The 19,638-nt window shown below is 34.8% G+C and overlaps 1 protein-coding gene across 1 annotated transcript; it reads left to right on the top strand.

Annotated features, from left to right (window-relative positions):
* Positions 1-17,455: 17,455 nt before the first annotated feature.
* LOC109013579 lies at positions 17,456-18,112 on the top strand. The gene has a single exon (XM_018995723.1). The coding sequence runs from the start codon at positions 17,456-17,458 to the stop codon at positions 18,110-18,112; it is 657 nt and encodes a 218-aa protein (XP_018851268.1).
* The last annotated feature ends 1,526 nt before the right edge of the window (positions 18,113-19,638 follow it).

Below are 19,638 nucleotides of genomic sequence, written 5' to 3'. Positions count from 1 at the left end.
CCTTGTTTTTAAGGGAAAAATGGGTTACATTACAATTTTTTGCTAGTCTTGGAGATGATTGATGAAATTGATAATTTAGGGAGGTAATTACACATTGTGTGATAATTTGAGGGGACTATGTGTAGATAATATATAGAGTAATACTAGATATAATTATAGGTTATGCAAGCGTCGCGCATTTTTTTTTAAAAGGAAATGCATCTATTATTAAATAATTTATTTATTTTTATATAAATCTCATATTTACCCACTTTTTCAAAATGAGTGTGCAGTATTTGCGCACTCCATGACTCCAGATTAGGGGTGCTATCCACAACCTCTAAGGTAGGGGGACCCCCTTCCGAGTGCCGGGGGCAGGGGCGGACACCTTATTCATCTACCACTCCCCCACCCCGCCTTACCCAAATGGGCCCACGACCCATTGGGTGTTTTTGGGCCCCAAAAAGGCCAATAACACATTTCAAGGCCAAAAAATAGCTCAGACTGTTTCTTGGCCCAAAAATGTCATTGTACAAAGCTAAAAACTTAAACTCTAACCCTCATGCTTAAACTTTAAAAAAAGTAATCTAAGATATTAAGATACAAATTAAAAACTTGTATACTTCTAAGTTGCAACTAATAATCTTAAGTTATTACAATAATAGAAATTAATCTAAAACTATTACAAATTAGTCTAAAAATATTACAAGTTTTCACATAATTTAAATGAATAATAATAACACAATTAAATAACAAATTGTAGCAAGATTACAATTGACTCTTTTCTTGTCATTTCACATTGTTCCAATATTGGAATTGGCCTGTTGTCACTGTGGTGGGAAAGTGAGTGAGTTGTGCTTTGAGATTATAAAACCTGAAATATTAATATGAAAATAAATTAGAATTACAAATAAGAAACAAAAATCATAAATACAAACATTATATAGATATGTAAAAATTTCAAACGTTAAAAGTACTAACCAATATCAATATGATTTAGATCTTTGGAATTAGGATTGGACATATGATAGTGAAATTATAAAAACTAAAAAAATACAAGAAAAATAATTAGAATTACAAACATTATATAAATACAAAAAATAAGTCAGGGAAAAATTATACAAACCAATGGCAATGGTTGATCCAATACACACGAAATCATATTGTAGCCAGTGTAGAACTACTATCATGCATCGCAGTTGACTCTACAACAATTAAATTTGAAATTAATACAGGTTAAATGCATATAAATAAATTAAAATAATAACAAAAGAAAATCAATTAATTAAGAAATATTACCGAATCTAGGCTAATCACCGCCTTCCTCCTCGTGTGCCTCCTCAAAGTCCAACACATCCGAAATATGAATTGAGTTCCCTTTGATCCAATTCTGAGAGCAAATCAATGGCTCCACAGTCGCCGAAGAGAATGAACTTCGAAATGGATCCAATATGCGTAATAAATGCTAAAAGCATCCTTATAGTCTTGGGCCGTCTCTAACATCAAGAAGGTTGGGTTTCATCTTGTAAGAACATCAAGACAAACATTCTTCTTGCATTCAATACCCATAGACCTCATAGCAACTTTAAATTTCTCAAATCTAGCAGGTGAAAATCTCACAAACCTCACCGCACTTTTAACCCTTGCAAACCAATCATCAAGATCTTTGAAACCATCAGTCACAATAAAATTTAAAATATGTGTAGCACATCTCACATGTAAACACTCACCACCCACGATTGACTTATTGGTCTCTCTAATATAGTTCTTAAGATGGCCCAAAGCGACATCGTTAAAAGATGAATTATCAATCGTTACGGTGACAACTCGCTCCAATTCGCACTCCTTTATTGCGGCCACCAAGGCTCTCAATGGTATCACCCTTATGATCGAAAATTTTACAAAACTTTAGAATTTTTTTTGTGTAATTTCCAATCACAATCTATTAAATGTGCCATCAAAGATATAATTAAAATTTTAGATAGATGTTCATATATTAGTGATGAGGCAAACTCTTTCACCCACCAATTGATTTTTTAATAAATCTTTTTCTACAAGTAATATTCCAAATATCCTTGGCCACCGTGTGGTGAGACAGAAGGTTAAGCCTAAGTTTCAAACATTTAGAATATGCTTGGAACCATTTGTCATCAACGGTAGCTCACCCATTATTACCATACGAGTTAAGTGTCTCATTCACTTCTTCGGATCATACTTTGTAAATCCATTCAACGTTCCCCCTATTCCCATCCACCATTTTTTTAAATCCATACAAAAAAATTGGACTCTTTTTGTAAAGATTTTACTATTGTTCTCTTTTTGCATTGTTCTTATAAGTGGACCTTCAATTGGGATATACCATGTCTTCTATAGTGACATCCATATACTTTACCACAATAGTTACATTTAACTTGGAGGTTATTAGGGCCACCACCCCTTATTTTGGTGAAATGCGACCAAACTTTCGAAACTAGTTTCTTGCTTGGTGGGGGGGTAGGGGTAGGTGTAGGGTTAGTGTTTGTGGTTGTGGCAGGGGTAGGAGTAGGGGTATGAGAGCTACTACTAAACTCTGAATGACTATCCATTCATGTTGACTCACAAAAATCTGAAATGATGCAAAAAATATACAACAATTAAAACCATACAATCATGAACATCAAAATAGAATGGGGTTTTGATATCGAAAACCCAAAAATAAAATGGGGTTTCTATCTCGAAACCTAAAAACAGAGTGGGGTTTCAATATTGAAACCTCTAAATTAGTTTAGGGTTTCGATCTACTCCATTTCTGGACAATACTTTGAACATCTACCCATATATCATTAGTTGTTGAGCATTCCCAAAGAATATGTTGTTGATCTTCAATATATCATTAGTTGGCAGAAAAAATATATCAGATTGGGCAACTTTGATCTTCAATATTTTTTCTCTTGAACAGATTCTTTTTTGTAGGCAGCAAGTCATTTCCAGCCTTCCACATGAAAAGCTTTACCACACCTGGTACTTAAAGATCCCATATGTTTCTCCACCTTTTATCTTCCTTCTCCTCCTCTGAACATACACCTCTACTTTTTAAAATTTTCAAGTCGCAGATAATAAGCACTACTTACAATGAACACACCTTTCTTTGATGGACACCAAATAATCCTATCTTGTGCATTACCTCTACCCAAAGGTATACTTAGAATCTGTTCAACCTTTTCACTTGAAAAAATGGCTATAATCATTTCCTCATCTCATTCCCCTTTATGCTTTACAATAAGCTCTTACACCTTGGAATCTTCCCTCAAGATAGAGATAGGCGGCTACATAGAAAAGGATGTTGGAGTTGGCAACCATTTGGAACCCCAGATCTGAATCTTGCTTCCATCTCCCACTCTCCACCTTAAACCCTCTTTCCACTGCTCTCTAGTTGACCATGTACTTCTCCATATTAATGATGGTTGTGAGCTAAGCTTTGCCTCGATTAGACTAGAATACCTAAAGTACTTTTCTTTGAAAACCACAGCTGCTAAGGATTCAGGATTCTTGATAAACCTCCACCCTTGTTTTGCTAAGAGTGCTAGGTAAGCTCTCCAAGTCCCTAAACCCCAATCCTCCCTTCCCCTTTTGCATTCCCATCTTCTCTCATTTTCTCAAATGTATTCCCCCTTCTTTCTATTTCTTGCCCTACCAAAATTTCGAAAACATACCATTTATGTCATTACCCAGCTTTTTAGGAAGCTTGAATACACTTAAGGGTGTAACCAGTCCGATTTTGGACAAAATTTAGTACCAAATTGGTATGTACCGGTTCGTCATTAAAAATCTGTTAATAAAAAAATTGTTTTAAGAAATCTGTAGTTGAGAATAGAAAGGAGCTTTCAAGCGTGTAAGAGATCTGAAGTACTAAACTAGACATAAGACTCTCTGCATTTCATTGATATATTATTTTTATATTCTCCCAAACTTAGAAACAGAAAATGCTAGCATTTTCAATAACATTAAAAGTGTGCAAATAATATTTTTTTAAAGTATTCTTTCAGTTCTATTTAGAATTATTTGTCTCCATTGTTGTATTGTATATGTTCTTTGAGTTCCTCTGCTGAGCACACCAACTTTTTGTAGTTATTTTCTATAATTGTGGAATGACTAGGAAATACTTGTCGACATTCTTTAATGGTAATAGAAGCCTTCGTCCTTCTGTTTTAATGTATAAAGTTGTGAGCTTTATACCACCTTCATTCTTTCATCCCAAGCGGAAATAAATCTAAAAAATTTAACCCAACAATTTACATATACTTAATACTTATGACAGAAACTTGAAAGTAGTTGGGTCCTATATACATGGTTGTTGAGTTGCATAATAAATGCAAGTGGGTGAAATTCAAATTCGAAGTGAACACGAATCACTCTTTCATTCTCTTATCAGAAAGAAAATATGTGGGTTCGATTAGGTCTTAGTTCTTTGTCACATGGCCAAAATGAATATCTAAATCTAACAAGTAATGACATGAAAAAAAAATGGAGAAACATCACCGTGAGGTGAGGCCAAAGGCCTGTGCGACGAGGAAAAGAGACGAGGAAGAGAGGCGAGGCGACGACTGGCAAGGCATAGAGGGAGGCAGAGAGGCAAGGAAGAGACAAGAGTGGGGTTTGGTTTTAGCCTTTAGGGTTTATTGGCATTATTGCCTTCGGGAAGTCTAAATGGCGCCATTTAGACTTTTGGTTTCTGGAGATTTGGAGAGGAAACGTTTCTTGTTGGTTTCTTCTATGTAGATGGTTCTTCTTCTTTTCTTTTTTTTTTTTTTAAATCATAATTGTAATTTTTATATATTTGTAATACATTTAATACATAGTTATAGAATATAGTAATTTAGTTATAGTGATTATTAGACTATATAATAGTACTAATATTAGACTTTTAGTATTAGTTATAGTGATTTAGTATAACTATATTAGTATAAGTATAACTATAGTTAATATTAGACTATTAGTACTAGTTATATATTAGTATAGCTATATAATATATTAGACCATATAATAGTATTAGCTATATAATGTATTAGACTATATAATAGTATTAATATTAGACTATTAGTATTAGTTATATATTAGTATTAGTTATTGTGATTTATTATAACTATATTAGTATAACTATAACTATAGTCTATATTAGTATAACTACTAATGTCCTATGTACTTATCAAAATTTAGTAATAATATTATAGTGATTTCCTTTCTTTTTATATATTATATATAAAACTTATATATAAAAAATATTTTGTATAATATTATTTTTGTATAAAACTTATATATATAATATTATTTTTTATTTTTTTTTTTCTCCAACCGAGCCAGTCAGGTTCGGTCTTGTCCCGGAAACCACGGAACTAGAACCGAACTAGGTCCGACCAGTTTGTGCAAGTAAAGAACCAGTTTCGGGCTGGAAAACTGAAAAATCGGCCCAAACTTACACCTCTGAATACACTCAGGGTGTATGTAGGAATAGCCTATAAAACTGATTTTTTCAACACTTTTTTGCCAGCTTGTGATAAAAAATTGTTCTTCCAACTGGTGATCTTCTGCCAGACTCCATCTTTTAAAAATCTGAAAGTCTTATACTTGGATCTTCCTACAATAGCAGGAAGATTTAGTATTTCTCATAGCTTCCACATGCAATTGAATCTTCAGCTTCCATGATTCTCCTATCGTCCTCAAACTTAGTATTGCTACAGAAAAATACAAAGGTCTTTTACTTATTAAAAAACTGACCTGAAACCTTTTCATACTTTTTCAGTAGCTATTGAAGCCTGGCCCACTCTTCTATCTTAGCTCTTCCAAACAATATGCAATCATCCGCAATAAGAAGATGATTGATATTTGTTTCCCCTCGAATCACTTGAACACATTTGTAATTTTCTGCTTCTCATAGGTATTTAACAGGGAATTAAGCCATTTAGTATAAAGAATGAAAAGATAAGGTGACAATGGGTCACCAAGTCTTATTCCCCTTAAAGGACAGAATTTATAGCCTGCCTTCCCATTTATCAACGCTGAATAGGTTACAGATTTAACACAATTCATTATAAAATTCACCCACTTCTCACAAAAACCTAGCCTTATCATCACTGCCTCCAAATACACCCACTCAACAAGATCATAGGCCTTAGACATGTCAAGTTTTATGGCAATACTCCCCACCTCCCCCCTCTTTCTTGTTTTCATAGAGTGTAACATTTCATAAGCAATCATGATATTTTCATTGATCATTCTCCCTGGTAGAAAGGCACTTTGGGTAGGGGCAATAATTTCATAGAGCACTTTTTTGAATCTATTTGTGATGGTTTTTTAGACTATTTTGTAAATAACATTACACAGACTGATAGGTTTGTAGTCACTAACCATTTTGGGGTCTTTTATTTTAGGAATCAAAGCTAGATAAGTATAATTGAGAGAATGATCCATAGAATTACCATTAAGAACATATAAGACAGCTTGACAAACTTCATTTGAAACAACACTCCAGTGGTTCTGATAAAAACACGCTCCAAACCTATTTGGACCAGGAGATTTTAAATGTGTCATTTGCTTCAAAACCTCTTCCACCTCCACTCTAGTAAAGCTCCTCAAGATTCTTTCATTCATATCTGTTGTGGCCCTTATTTCAAGTCCCATAACACACTCCTCAATATCTTGTTTACTTGGGTTTGTTGTTTGAAACAACTTTTCAAAATAACTTCTGAAAGTTTTCTCAATTTCTTTATGCCCACTGACCCTTCAGCTGCTTTCATTTTTCACTTCTTTTATTAGGTTCCTTCTTTTGCTTTGACTGACACAAGCATGGAAATATTTAGTGTTTCTATCTCCAAGTTTGTACCAATTTATTTTGGCCCTTTGTCAGCATCTCAGATCTTCTTTTTCCAACATTAAACTCAGCTCTTTTTTCACTCTCCTTATCTCATTAACATTGCTTCTACTTTCTTCAGCTTGTAACATTTGTAGCAGATTTGTTTTTTCTTCTATCTCCTTCTCTCCCCCCCTTTCGTTTCTGTTTACTCCACTTCTGAAAAGCTTATTTACTTCTGTTTAATAAACCAACCACATTGCTAGAGGATTCCCTTCCAGCGTCTTCCATCTTCCATACTTCCTTTAAAACTAGCTCAAAATCCTCTTCAAGAGCCCAATTGGCTTCATACTTAAAAGCTTTCCTTTTATCCCATCCCTTTTTCCCTTTCCTTTAGCAAGAGAACTAGCAGTGGCTTATGATCAGAAGTTCTAGCCACCATTACTTCCACCCACGACTCCTTATACACATTTAACCATTCAGGATTTTTCATTGCCCTGTCTAACCTTTCCTTAGTGAAGGTTTCATCTCCATGCAAGTTACTCCATGTAAACTTGTCACCCTTCCAACCTAAGTCATAAAGGTTCCCTTCATTTAGAACTTCCCTAAACAGTTTCATTTGTCCTTCTGGTCTTGCTCTTCCCCCCAACATTAATGAGGATTTCATTAAAATCTCCCACCATGCACAACCCTTTAGACTCTTGAGGCTTGAAAGATTTCAACAAAAGCCATGAATCCTTCCTCTTAACAGTTTTAGTCTGTCCATAGAAACAGGTAGGCAACCATCTCATTTATACTTCTTCATGTAAAACCCAAGCATTTATGTGTTCTTGGGAGTAATTCACTATATCAATTCTCACATTAGAGTTCCATAGTAGAACCATTCCACCCCCTTTTCCCACTGAGTCCATAATAAAACAGCCCTCACAGTGTAACCTCTTCTTCAAACTTTCAATCCTCCTGCTTTTAATCTTAGTTTCCGTGATGAAAACTAAATTGAATTCATTCTTCTATGCCATGTTGCAGAGATCTTGAACTATCTGAGAATTCTTCAACCCTCGACAGTTCCAACTTAAGATTTTCATAATGTTTGGCGGGGCTGAAACTTAGCCTCCGCCACTATAACAAATCTATCTTCTTCATCTTTTCCATTGCTCCACTTCTCTCTTTTCTTTATCTTGCCATTCACACCTTCATCAGAATCACCACATCCACTCTCCTCTTCTTTGTATCATTTGATAAAACAGGCCCACCCTTGATTCCTTTTGCTCTAACTCTCCTCTTCCATGCTCCCTTCTTTTTTAACTGCTCAGCTACCTCACTACTCATCCTATGTTCTGATTCTTCCAATAACCCCTCCTTCCTTGCTGTATTTCCAGTGCCCTCTTCAATTTCCTAGAAGACTACCCCTTTCCTTAACTCCTTTTTTTTCCCAATGTAACTTCAAAGTGGATAGAACCATCTTGCCCCTCTCTTTTTTATTTTTCCCCTCCCCCTCACACATAATCACTCCCACACAATTTTTTTGTAAATTGTTTTCCTCTACTCTTCCATTTATTGACAACTCACTTTTTGAACATCCACCTTCCCTTTCTTCCCCACCCCTATTTTTTTGAACCTCACCCACGTCTCTCCCTCTGAACCCCTCTCCTTTTTCTTCACTACTCCCCTACTGTGCGGCAATTTTACCCCCTCCTTTTTCCATCTACTTCCCTTCTAGGATTGCTGCTATAATTCTTAGCCCTTTGAACCTAATTTGCCCTCAGCCATATTCCATATTGATCTTCCTTACCCTTTGAGTTTCCCAGCAGACTATAGCAACCATTAACTCCATGGACAATGCACCCACATGAGAAACATATAAGCGGCAACATCTCATAACTAAATGGAATCCAGAGGCTATTACCATTCACCTTTAGTCTTCTTCCTCTTGCTAATGGCTGTGTCAAGTCCAGATAAATCTGAACTCTCAAGAAGCTACCTCATCCACTCTCATCCTCCTGCACATCCACCTCCTCTACCTTTCCCATCATTCCTCCAATTTGTTCCCCTTTTTCTTTTTTTATGCAAGATAAGGCAAATTGTGAATCCTCACCTAGACTCTCTCGTAATCAAAATTCACCCGTTGCAATGGAGTATACCCCTTAAATTCCTTTAAAACTAGCAACTAATTATCGAAAAGCCAGGGTCTACCTACCCATACCCTTTGCTTATCAGCTTGATTCTCAAAAATTATAACAAAGACATTCAGACTTACCTCTGTAAATTTAGCTCCCCTGCTTATCCTCCATATTTTTGCCATTGTTGACCACAGAACCTCCTTGCTTATAGTTCTCGTCGAGCACACTTTTCCCACCAAACTTCTCTGTTCTTTGTTCTTCAGTTCTTCAGAGGCATCATCTTCGATCGTTATATCTAATATCTCCTCTTCCAACAGCCTAAACCTCTTCCATTTTTCTTCTAGGTCATCCATTCTTCCTCTTAACTTCACTGCACTCTACCTCTCTTCTACTACAGCTATGTCACTAGAACCTTCTACAACCCCCTAACGTCGAGCCCTACCCTGGAATCTACCTCTCACTTGATGCGTTGAACCACCACGAAATCCTCCTTAGTGCCTTGGACCACCCTTTTTCTATTATAACTGTCACTACGTGCACATTCTCACTCCACCTCTTTTTCCAGAGAGAAAAAGAGAGGTGACTAATTTTATTGGTTACGAGTATGGTGTCTTACATTGTAAGGATCAACACTTAGGATATGAAGTAGTTCTTTTAGGAAGTAGTATGTTTTCATATCAAATTACCATTTATTTAGAAGTGCACACTCAATTGCAAAAAATTATAACGTGCACCTTAAAATATATATATTATAAATACAGCCATATGCACCTAAAAGTGCTGCTAATAATAGGTTGAATTAATTGGATGAGGTAAGGCTGACATAGGTTTTAAGTTACAAGAAAAACAAATATTAATTTGATAGTTACCTCTCAGTAGTCTTCTTCCCTACAATAGGCCCACCGTTTTATTGAGCGGACCAACCATAGATTCTCTCGCTGAAAATCTCCTTTCTGATGATAAGGTTCTAAGGATGATACTTGGGTTAATTCCCTCCATCAAAATGAAGCCCTTCTTGGTGTAAAATAAATATATAAATATTCTTAAAATGCTACGTGCTAACGCGAATCTTGCATGCTTTTATTGAAAACAAAAAGTAATTATGAGAGGGAAAACAAACAAACATTTGTTTTCATTTTATAAATTGATTATTTATTTGTTTCAAAAGGGAAAAGAAACTTCTATTTTTGTTAAAAAAAAAAATAGTCCACAACAAATTTAATAATTAAAACTAATAATCTTTCGGTTTGAAAACATACATAGCCCCTCTTCATCAAGCATGTTGTTAATGCTTAAATTTGCACAACAGACCGAAATGAATAAAAGAATTATCTCAGCCCACAATGATAATTCGATGCGTCATTACATTTACGTTATTTAACATAAAAATCTACTTTCACGGGTTATTTGAGAGTAAAATCCATAATAATGGATAATTTTACAATCTCTTATGACCTCACATATCGCTCAATACAATGAATAAGTTTAGGGTTTCAAGAGATTGAAGACGATGTATCTCTTGAGAGAGATCCTGTGAAGTCACTGTGCGTTGTGAAATATATGCATAAAGAAATTGTAAAGAGAGCTCTTTCCTTTGCAGAGATCTCATCCTCTATTTATTTCCTTCTTCAGAGTGATTGAGTCTCACTTGCCTTATAATACTCTTTCATTTTAAGAATATGAGTCAACCTCTTTTGGATTATCTATTCATTGTTTTATCTCTTCTTTTTTTCTTTTTCTTTTTTTATCTCTTGGCTTATTATTAGTGATAGATTTTCAATAGAATGGACTAATTAAGTCAATTTTATCCCTAACACACATTTAAAGGAAATCTGTTAAAACAATGTTAGTCTTTTTACCATATTCCTCTGAATTTATTTATATCATATATATTTTTTAAGAAACCGAGAAAAAATGTCCAAATCTTTGTTTTGAGTAACTTTTATAATTTAACGTTTGAGCATTAACATTAAAAAATGTGACATCGGCTTGAAAAAGTAATTTTAATAAAAAAATAAAATATTGAATATAATTTGAAAGATAAAATAAATACTAAAAATATAACACACCCCTCTCCATGTTTTGAGAGAGAGGGAGAGAGAGAGTCCTTCGATTTTTCTCTTTGAGGCCACAATATATTTATACTTACAAAAGAAGAGTAGAGGGTGAGGGACCTCGACAAACAATTTCATTACAACTACTAAAACATCAATAAAAAGACAAAAAAGGGATGTAAGACCCAAGGGTTGGTCCCCTCCTATCCCCGTTTTCTTAGATATATAAATCAAGAGGGGAGCTACAGCTAGCTAGAATGGTGGCTTTGAAACAGTTCGACTAATTGTAAACAACTGCAAATCCAAGTCTTCAGGCCATGGCAATTTGGGTGGTCCTGCACTTTCTTGTTTTTGATTAGTTGCTGAAAATAATCTGTACTTTATTTTTCTCTTGATCATTGGCTAAAAGAACCTGAATCTTATATCAGGAGATATAGTTGGGAGTCTAGGATCTATCGCTCAAGGAATTATCGCAAAATATCCAATTTTTCTTTAAAGGTTTCAAATGACTTTCGTGCCGAGACTAGAGTAAAAACAAAAGATCGTTGGCAAGAAGAAGAAGTCATTGAGTGGTTTCGAAGGTTGTTGTGACTTGTGGGTTCAGGTAGCAATGAGCCACTTTTCCCGCGTGTTTATGTAAGTTTAAAGGTGTGTCAGCTCTTGGATTTTTATAGTTTCACTGACTTTCCGAAGGGGTTGGAAAACTGCACCGACGCACGTAGACCACACTCCGGTCTTGGCAAAGGACGGGGTAGCAGATCTAGTAAACTTAAGGCAAGAAATTATAAAAGGAGCGAGCGCATTATTTTACGCGCACCAAAGATGGACAACGTGTGAAGTCTGTCGCCACTTTGGATAGCGCGAAGCTAACGCACTCATAATTAGGATAACAACAAGTACCACGATCTGGTAACTTAACATAAATATAATCCGATAATAGTTAGTTTGAGTTTAGTCTTAACTGATTTATATTAAAACAGATTGATTCGTTAATACATGATTGCTTAACGGTTTAATAACAGATCAACCCATTATGACACATTAAGAAAGTTAAAGTTTCAATTATATCCTTATACCTAAAAGTAAAATTGTTAAAATTTTAATTTCGAATATTTTTATTGTTTGGATTATAATTTTCGACTTGTAGTTAGTTTTATATTTTTTATAGATATTATGATTTTAACATTTATATAAAATTATACTAAACTTAAACAGGTCAAACAGGTTAATTTCGGATCTGTTCAACCCATTTACATAAACAGATTGAAACGGGTCGGGTTGGATCGTGTTAACCTATTTCATAGTATTTACTAATGAGTCAAAACGGATCATATGGTATCAATCCGTTATGTTAATGAATCATATTAAAATTTAAAATTTTGACATCATAAATTTAACACGATTTGACACCCAGTGGTTCATAATTTTGGTGCACCACTTTGTGGGTTCCGTAGATTGGCGACTTGGGGGGTCCATTGGAGTGAATTGTGTTACAGTGTCATCCATAAATGACCAAAAGGTTGTAGTTCAATTATTTTCCACCATGGAAGAGAGAAAATAAGACATAAAAAATCACCAAATAACCACCATGATGAGGAATGAAAGTCTCTCCTCTTCCGTAACAAAAGGATGGAGAGGGAATCAGGGTCCTTAGTTGAGAGACATGGTTTAGTCGTGGGTTTGGAGAAAAAAAAAATCAGCATTACTAGTCGTGGGTTTGGAGGAAAAAAAAAATCAACATTACTTAGCATGGTCTGGATTTAAACTGATTTTTTAATTTTTATTTTTATTTTATATGTATGAAATTCTTTATCTACTCATTTCTATTCATGTAAAATGAAGAAAAGTGAAGAAAAATATAACAGTTTTTCTAGGTACAAGCGGGTTGCATACCAAGTCATATTTTCATGTTTTTATCATATGTTATTTTTATTAAAAAAAAGAAAGAAAAAAAGGAATGAGAATGAAACATGGAAACTAAGGACTCTTCTTTGCAGGTGACGGTCTTCTTTGGGTGTCCTCGTTCTTCTTCTTCGTCGACTATCTCACACTTTATAATAATATATGAGGAAACGTGAAGTCAGAGAAGCTCAGAAGTTGTGATCCCCAAATATCAGAGAACCTGGATTCATCCATTTATCTTGTACCAAAGGCATTACAAACCAAAAGCTTAATGAACAACCGCTATAGCAGGGTCCATCTTCTTCTTCCTCTCGCTGAAGCTAAGGCATGAGATCAAGCTAGACAACATTGCACATGCCTACAGTAAATAAAGTAAATTGTTGATTTAAATTAAAAATTGTATATATAAAAGTATATCTATTTAGAAGGGGATGCTTGAGGGAAAATTTCCCCCTAAACATCGTTTCTGGCCTAAGCCAAAATTGATCTTTCTCCTATCTTTGGAATGACTTATTGGAGAGAGACTAGAAATGCAGAGCATTATATTCTGTTTTCACTTTAAGAAAAATACTCACTTTTAAAATGAAGCAGTTCTCAATGGACTTTCACAAAAATGCCATTGAAAATCCTTTTCATGAAATTACACGAGGGACGATGGACCACAACATAATTTTATTTTCAATTTCATCTTGTTGGGACGTCAAGTAAAAAAAATGGTTCTTATTGGGTAGGAAAAAAAAATGCTTTTTCAAGCAGAAAAAAATGGATACTAGTTTCATTTTATCCCCCAGTCTTCCTTACAATTCCAGTACAAGAACCAAATCTACTAGTGTTCAACATATCCAGTATTCCCGTTCATAGTTCTCCGCTAGAAAACACCAGCCAAAAGAATAGGAGACTCTACTTGAGCTTGTCTAATAAGAGAATCAAACTTTTAGTGGAAGAGAGAATAGAATGGAGGAATCTAGGTACAGAGAAGGCACGCGAAAAAGAAAGCATAGAAGAGAGGAGCATTGCTATTCATAAGCCCATACACCACACACTAAATTTTTTTTATTTTTTTAAAATTTTTTTAAAGTTTATTTTGGTTTTATTATTCTTAAAATAATTAAATTATTCAACTCATAACCCATATACCACACATTTGATAAGAGAATAAAATTAAAGAAATCATAAAAAAGTTGGTGTGTGGTGTATGAGGCTTAAGAATAGAATTTTTCTAGAAGAGAGAATTCAGATCCCACCCAAAACTCATTCACAAGTAAAACCAAAACGAGTCGTTTCATTAAACCATTCCATGTCAATGGTCGGTGCACTTCGGTGTGCAAATTCGCCTAAAAGAAGAGTTTTCCAAAATCTAAACATTCCTATAAATTAGATCAAAGGTTGTCGATCAATAGGACTAGACAACTGGCTCTCGTAATCCCGCCCGCCCGCCCACCCAATATGTTCCGGCCACGGGATAACGGGCAAAAAATCCAATCGTTATCTTAAACGAGCAGGTGGATACTAAAAAAATAAGGGTAAACAATTGTTGGGTTGGGATTTCACCTCATGACCCATTTACTTTAAAAACTAATAATAATAATAATAATAATAATAAAAGAAAAACCTCTTATCGTTTTGTATGTCTAGCCCAGTGGCAGAACCACATTAAGCTAGGGGCCATGGCCCCCTAGCTTAAAAAAATAATCCTTATTATTTAAATTCGAATAAAATTTGATAAAAATTAATATTGAACTCAAAAACTTGAAAACTTCTAAAACTCTTTTAAAATTATGAAGGTTTTTCTTCTAATCCCATTTAAAATTCTTGAGTCTTCTTAAAGGAATGAAAAAAATAGTTTCTATATTTTCTTAAAGTTCATAATTTTTGCATCCAAAATATAAAGAATGAGTATACATACATAAAAATACCAAAAATATACCATCGAAATTTTAAAAACTTGAACATATGAGTTAAAAAATATACAATTCAAAAAACATTTATCATAAATTGAAGAAATATAAAATTAAATTACGTCTATAATGTATTTTTTTTAATTATAAACAATAAAATGTATAATATATAAATACACGTACACGTAGGCAATGTATGCAAGCATTTTCATCATTGCATAGATCAATATGGCCCTCCAAAGTAAAATTTCTGGTTCCACCACTGATCTAGCCGCCTCTCCACCAGTTTCCATCTTTCGTGCCTCTTCTTCCTCTCCTTTTATTCTTCTTCATTTATTTCTCATCCTTTTTGTCTTTAATTCTCCTCCTCTTCCTTTTCTCTTTCGTATTCTTGGGTTTGTCATGACTTTGTGCAACCATGTTAACGCCTCTCCTCACTCATCTCTCGTTGGATGGGTGAGCAACTTGCTCTCGTTATGCAGTGTGGTGCTACCACCACCGTCGGTTGTTGCACAGCGCAATGCAACCTATGATTTTACAATCTATCGATTATTTGCAAATTTACCGAGTTTGCTTAGTTTATTTGCATATTTGTCGATGTTGGTTGCTATATTTGTTGAGAATATATTCTAAAATATTTTGTAAACTAGAGAATATGTAGAATAACAATAATAAATTAGAAAGAGATAACTCGATGTTGAAGCACGTTATGATAAACGCTTTCCTTAGAGTAGATTCTGCCGCCTCCAATATTAAATATGCACTAGGCTTCTTGACAGTCTACTCTCAAGATACAATAACGTCAGTTCCTGTTAATCTCCTCGTCGGTGTACACAAAAGGAGATCCTCAAACCCGATATAAAATAGTCAAAGCCCAAAGAAAGAAAGACAAAGAGAATGAGGAGGTGTTTCTTTAAGTTTTATAGAGAATTTGGAGTTAATGAATTTATGGGTGGGGTTCCCTATTTATAGAGAATGAAAGGTCACATGTGAAAAGTCATAACTTATTTAAATGAAAAGGTACATGTAAAAAGTCACATCACATAAATGAAATGGTGCTTGTGAAAAGTCACAACTTAAATGAATGAGTACTTTTGAGAAGTCACAATTTCTCAAATATTAGAGAATACATTGAAAATGTTTCTAATTCACTAAAGGACACAACCCTTTGTTTGGTTGGGAAGCGGTTAAGGCTCGTATCCCTAAAAGGCATACATTGGTTCAAGTACCAAGACACAAAATCTAGATAACCGAACTGATATATTAAACAATGGTAATGGTTCACATTATTTTCACTTTACATCAAATATTTTAATTATTTCTAAGATGAAAAACCAACAATATTTACATATCTATCGATTTTGGTTAGATATATATATATATATATATATATTTATATATATATTATCTATGGCATGAAAATTATGGCGGATTTACGGACGATTATGTTCTACAATCTGCCCATCCGTTCAACATATATGACAGCAGGGGTTAGACATGGCATGACTTATGAGAGGTATCTGGGACTGCCCTCAGTGGTTGGCAGACTCAAATCTCAGACCTTTAAAGGTATAGTGGACAATATCAGATCAAGACTTAGCAACCACAGAGTTAAACTGCTGTCTCAAGCTGGAAAGATGGTATTTATCAAAGCTGTCATTCAGGCCTTACCTACTTACACTATGACAGTTTTCAAATTTCCCAAATCTTTGCTCAAAAATATAAATAGTGTCATTAGTAACTTCTGGTGGGGGCAGCAAAATAATGAGCATAGAACCCATTGGGTGTCTTGGAAAAAAAATTGGAAAAGCTAAGTCTGAAGGGGGGCTGGGATTTAGAGATTTCGAGGCTTTCAACAAAGCATTGCTGGCCAAGCAATGCTGGAGGTTGGTCCAAAATCCAGAGTCTCTTGCTGCTAGGGTGATGAAGGCTAAGTATTTCCCAACTGCCACTTTCCTAGAAGCCAAACTTGGATCAAAACCATCCTATGTATGGAGAAGCTTCATGGCAGCTAGACCCTTGATGGAGGAAGGTTCATACTGGAGAATAGGGAATGGGAACCAAGTGAAATTTTGGAGGGACAAGTGGATTTTACATACAAATCCAGGTAAGGCTCATAGTAATGTTAGTGTGCTGGAAGAAAATGCAATAGTGTCAAACTTGATTGATCCAGTCACGAAGCAATGGGATAGAAACCTAGTGCAGCAGATATTCAATGCCAGAGAAGCTAGTGTCATCCTCCAAACTCCAATCAGCTCACTCAACAGCAGAGACAAATTAGTTTGACAAGGTACTAAAGAATGGAATTTTTCAGTAAGGAGTGCCTACCACAAGGAACTTGAAAGAAGCCTACATGCGTCATGTCAAGCCTCAACCAGTTCATCGTTCAAAGCAGTATGGCAACAGTTATGGCAGTTAAAGGTGCAACCTGGAGTTAAAGTCTTCCTATGGAGATCCTGTTTAGAGGCCCTTCCAACTCAATCAAACCTTTTTAAAAAGAAAATAGTCGAGGCTTCACTTTGCCCCATTTGTAAGCTGGAGGAAGAAGACACAGTTCATGCATTATGGAGATGTGAGGCAGCAAAAGATGTGTGGGGCCAGTGTTCTAAGAGATTACAGAAATGCTACCTTCCTTACACATCCATGATCCAAATCTTTGAAACCTTATTTCGGACTATGGACTGCAAACTCCTCCAAGAATTTGCTGTGGTTGCAAAGATGATATGGTGGAGAAGGAACAGATTTATCTTTGATGGCTCCTTTGCTCACCCGAATGCTATTGTCAAGGATGCAAGAAGGACAATGGAAATGCTAAATGAGGAAAGATCATGGCAAGTCAGTGTGCAGCCTTGCAACTCAGTCGAGACTTGGCAAGCCCCTCCAACAAACTGGATCAAAGTGAACTGGGACAGTGCAGTAGACAAGATAGAAGGTTTTATTGGAGTGGGAGTGGTTGCTAGGGACAATGCAGGACATACCATTGCATCAAAGAGAACCAAGAAGCACCTCTTCCCTGATCCAGCACTTGCAGAAGCCTATGGAGCCCTCATTGCAGTCCAGTTTGGCGTGGAACTTGGGCTATCTCAAGTGATCATTGAAGGGGACTCCCTACAAGTCATTAATTCTCTAAAAAGGGAGGAAGAGGGATGCAACAGTGCTAGTATGTTTATTGAGGAGGCTAAACATCTTCTTAATTCCTTTGCCAAGTGGGAGGTTTCTCATGTTAGGAGAAATGGCAATTATATTGTCCACTTGTTAGCAAAAAATGCTCTTTCCATCTATGATCATGTTGTAACTTTGGAAGTCCTCCCTACTTGTATTCAGGTGGTTTAATAGATTGGATATGATTTTCAAACAAAAAAAAAAAAAAAAAAGAAATCTGCCAATCCGTTCAACATATATGAGCAAATAGAGGCTTGGACAGGTACGAGGACGAGATAACATAGTACCACCCACACCCAAGCAAAAAGGGTGGCAGGAAGGATAGCTACAGCTTATTTAGGGTGGATAGCTACGCTATGCTGCTACCAAATGGCATTATTCAAAAGAAAAAAAGCATTGATAAACTAACTACCAGCTCATAATTATTTTATCTCTTTACAGAAAAATAATATTTTTTAAAAATTCAAACGTATCAAAACTACATCAAAGTCAAAGAAAATAAAAAAAATAAAAAATTGTTATTATAAAGTAAAAATGATATACAAGTTGTCAACTTATCATTTTTTTATATCATTTTTTAAAGAAAAGATCCAACGCAGGAGAATCTCTTTCGTCACCTCACAAACCAATTATTGAAAAGATTAATATTAAAATAATGATGAATAACTCACGTTGAAATAAAACTCGTACATAGGGTCGATTCGGATCTGACGGCTGCGGAGATGACTGTGACGAGAAGCATCGAACAGGCAGTGAGAGTAGGTGGGGGCTCTGGTGGTGGTCCGAGTACGAAGGGAAAGACAAGTGGAGTAATATCCGATGATATGATATTTGCCGTGTCTGAAAAACATTGTTGAACTTTGGTAGCAAAAGTCCAAACATAGAATTGGGTCCCACCACGGATTTATTTGGAATTGGAATTTGGGAGTCCCCCCATATCTCCTCAATTCTCTCCCTTATCCTGTTGGCTTCATGCCTTCATCCCTCTCATATCACATGCATCATAATACCACACGACATCTTATATACTATACGTGCATTTCTCTTGCCTCAACTTGCCTTCATGCCACATATGGATTTAGTAATCTTGTCTTATCATAACATGTTGTTATATGATTAAAGTTTAAAAAAAAAAAGTAAAACAACCCGTTTATTATTTATTACTTTGGTTCAATTACTTAATAAAATAGTATTTTCTTTTAAAATTTATATTTTCTTTTGCTTTAGTTTAATGTGTTTAATTTTTTCTAAAATTATTTTATTAAAGAATTATAATTGGGTTGTTGTTGACTTGTTGTATTCATTTCTCTCTTTTTTTTATTTACCTCCTTTTATCATTAACGTTGTCGACGTATTTGAATTATATTTCACAATTTAAAAATTATCACGTAGTTTTTACTTTTATAAAAGAAAAAATCTACACAACTTATTATTATTCACATAATCTCCACACATCACATTTTTTTTAATTTTTATTTTTTTTCTTTTATCAAATATTTAATATATGAATAATGAATAGAAAATTTTAATTAGTTTAAAAAAATAAATTAAAAAAAATATTAAAAAAATTTAAAAAATATAATATGTGGAAGTTGGAAAGGTTATATAGCATTGCTCTTTGTAAAATACAAGAAATGTTATTTGAATGTCTCTACTTGCATATTATTTGCAAGATATATTTTGATTTAGGAGATCAA

This window comes from Juglans regia, chromosome 13 (assembly GCF_001411555.2).
Source record: "Juglans regia cultivar Chandler chromosome 13, Walnut 2.0, whole genome shotgun sequence".
Lineage (NCBI taxonomy): Eukaryota > Viridiplantae > Streptophyta > Magnoliopsida > Fagales > Juglandaceae > Juglans > Juglans regia.
This window is presented reverse-complemented; position numbering and strand designations above follow the sequence as displayed.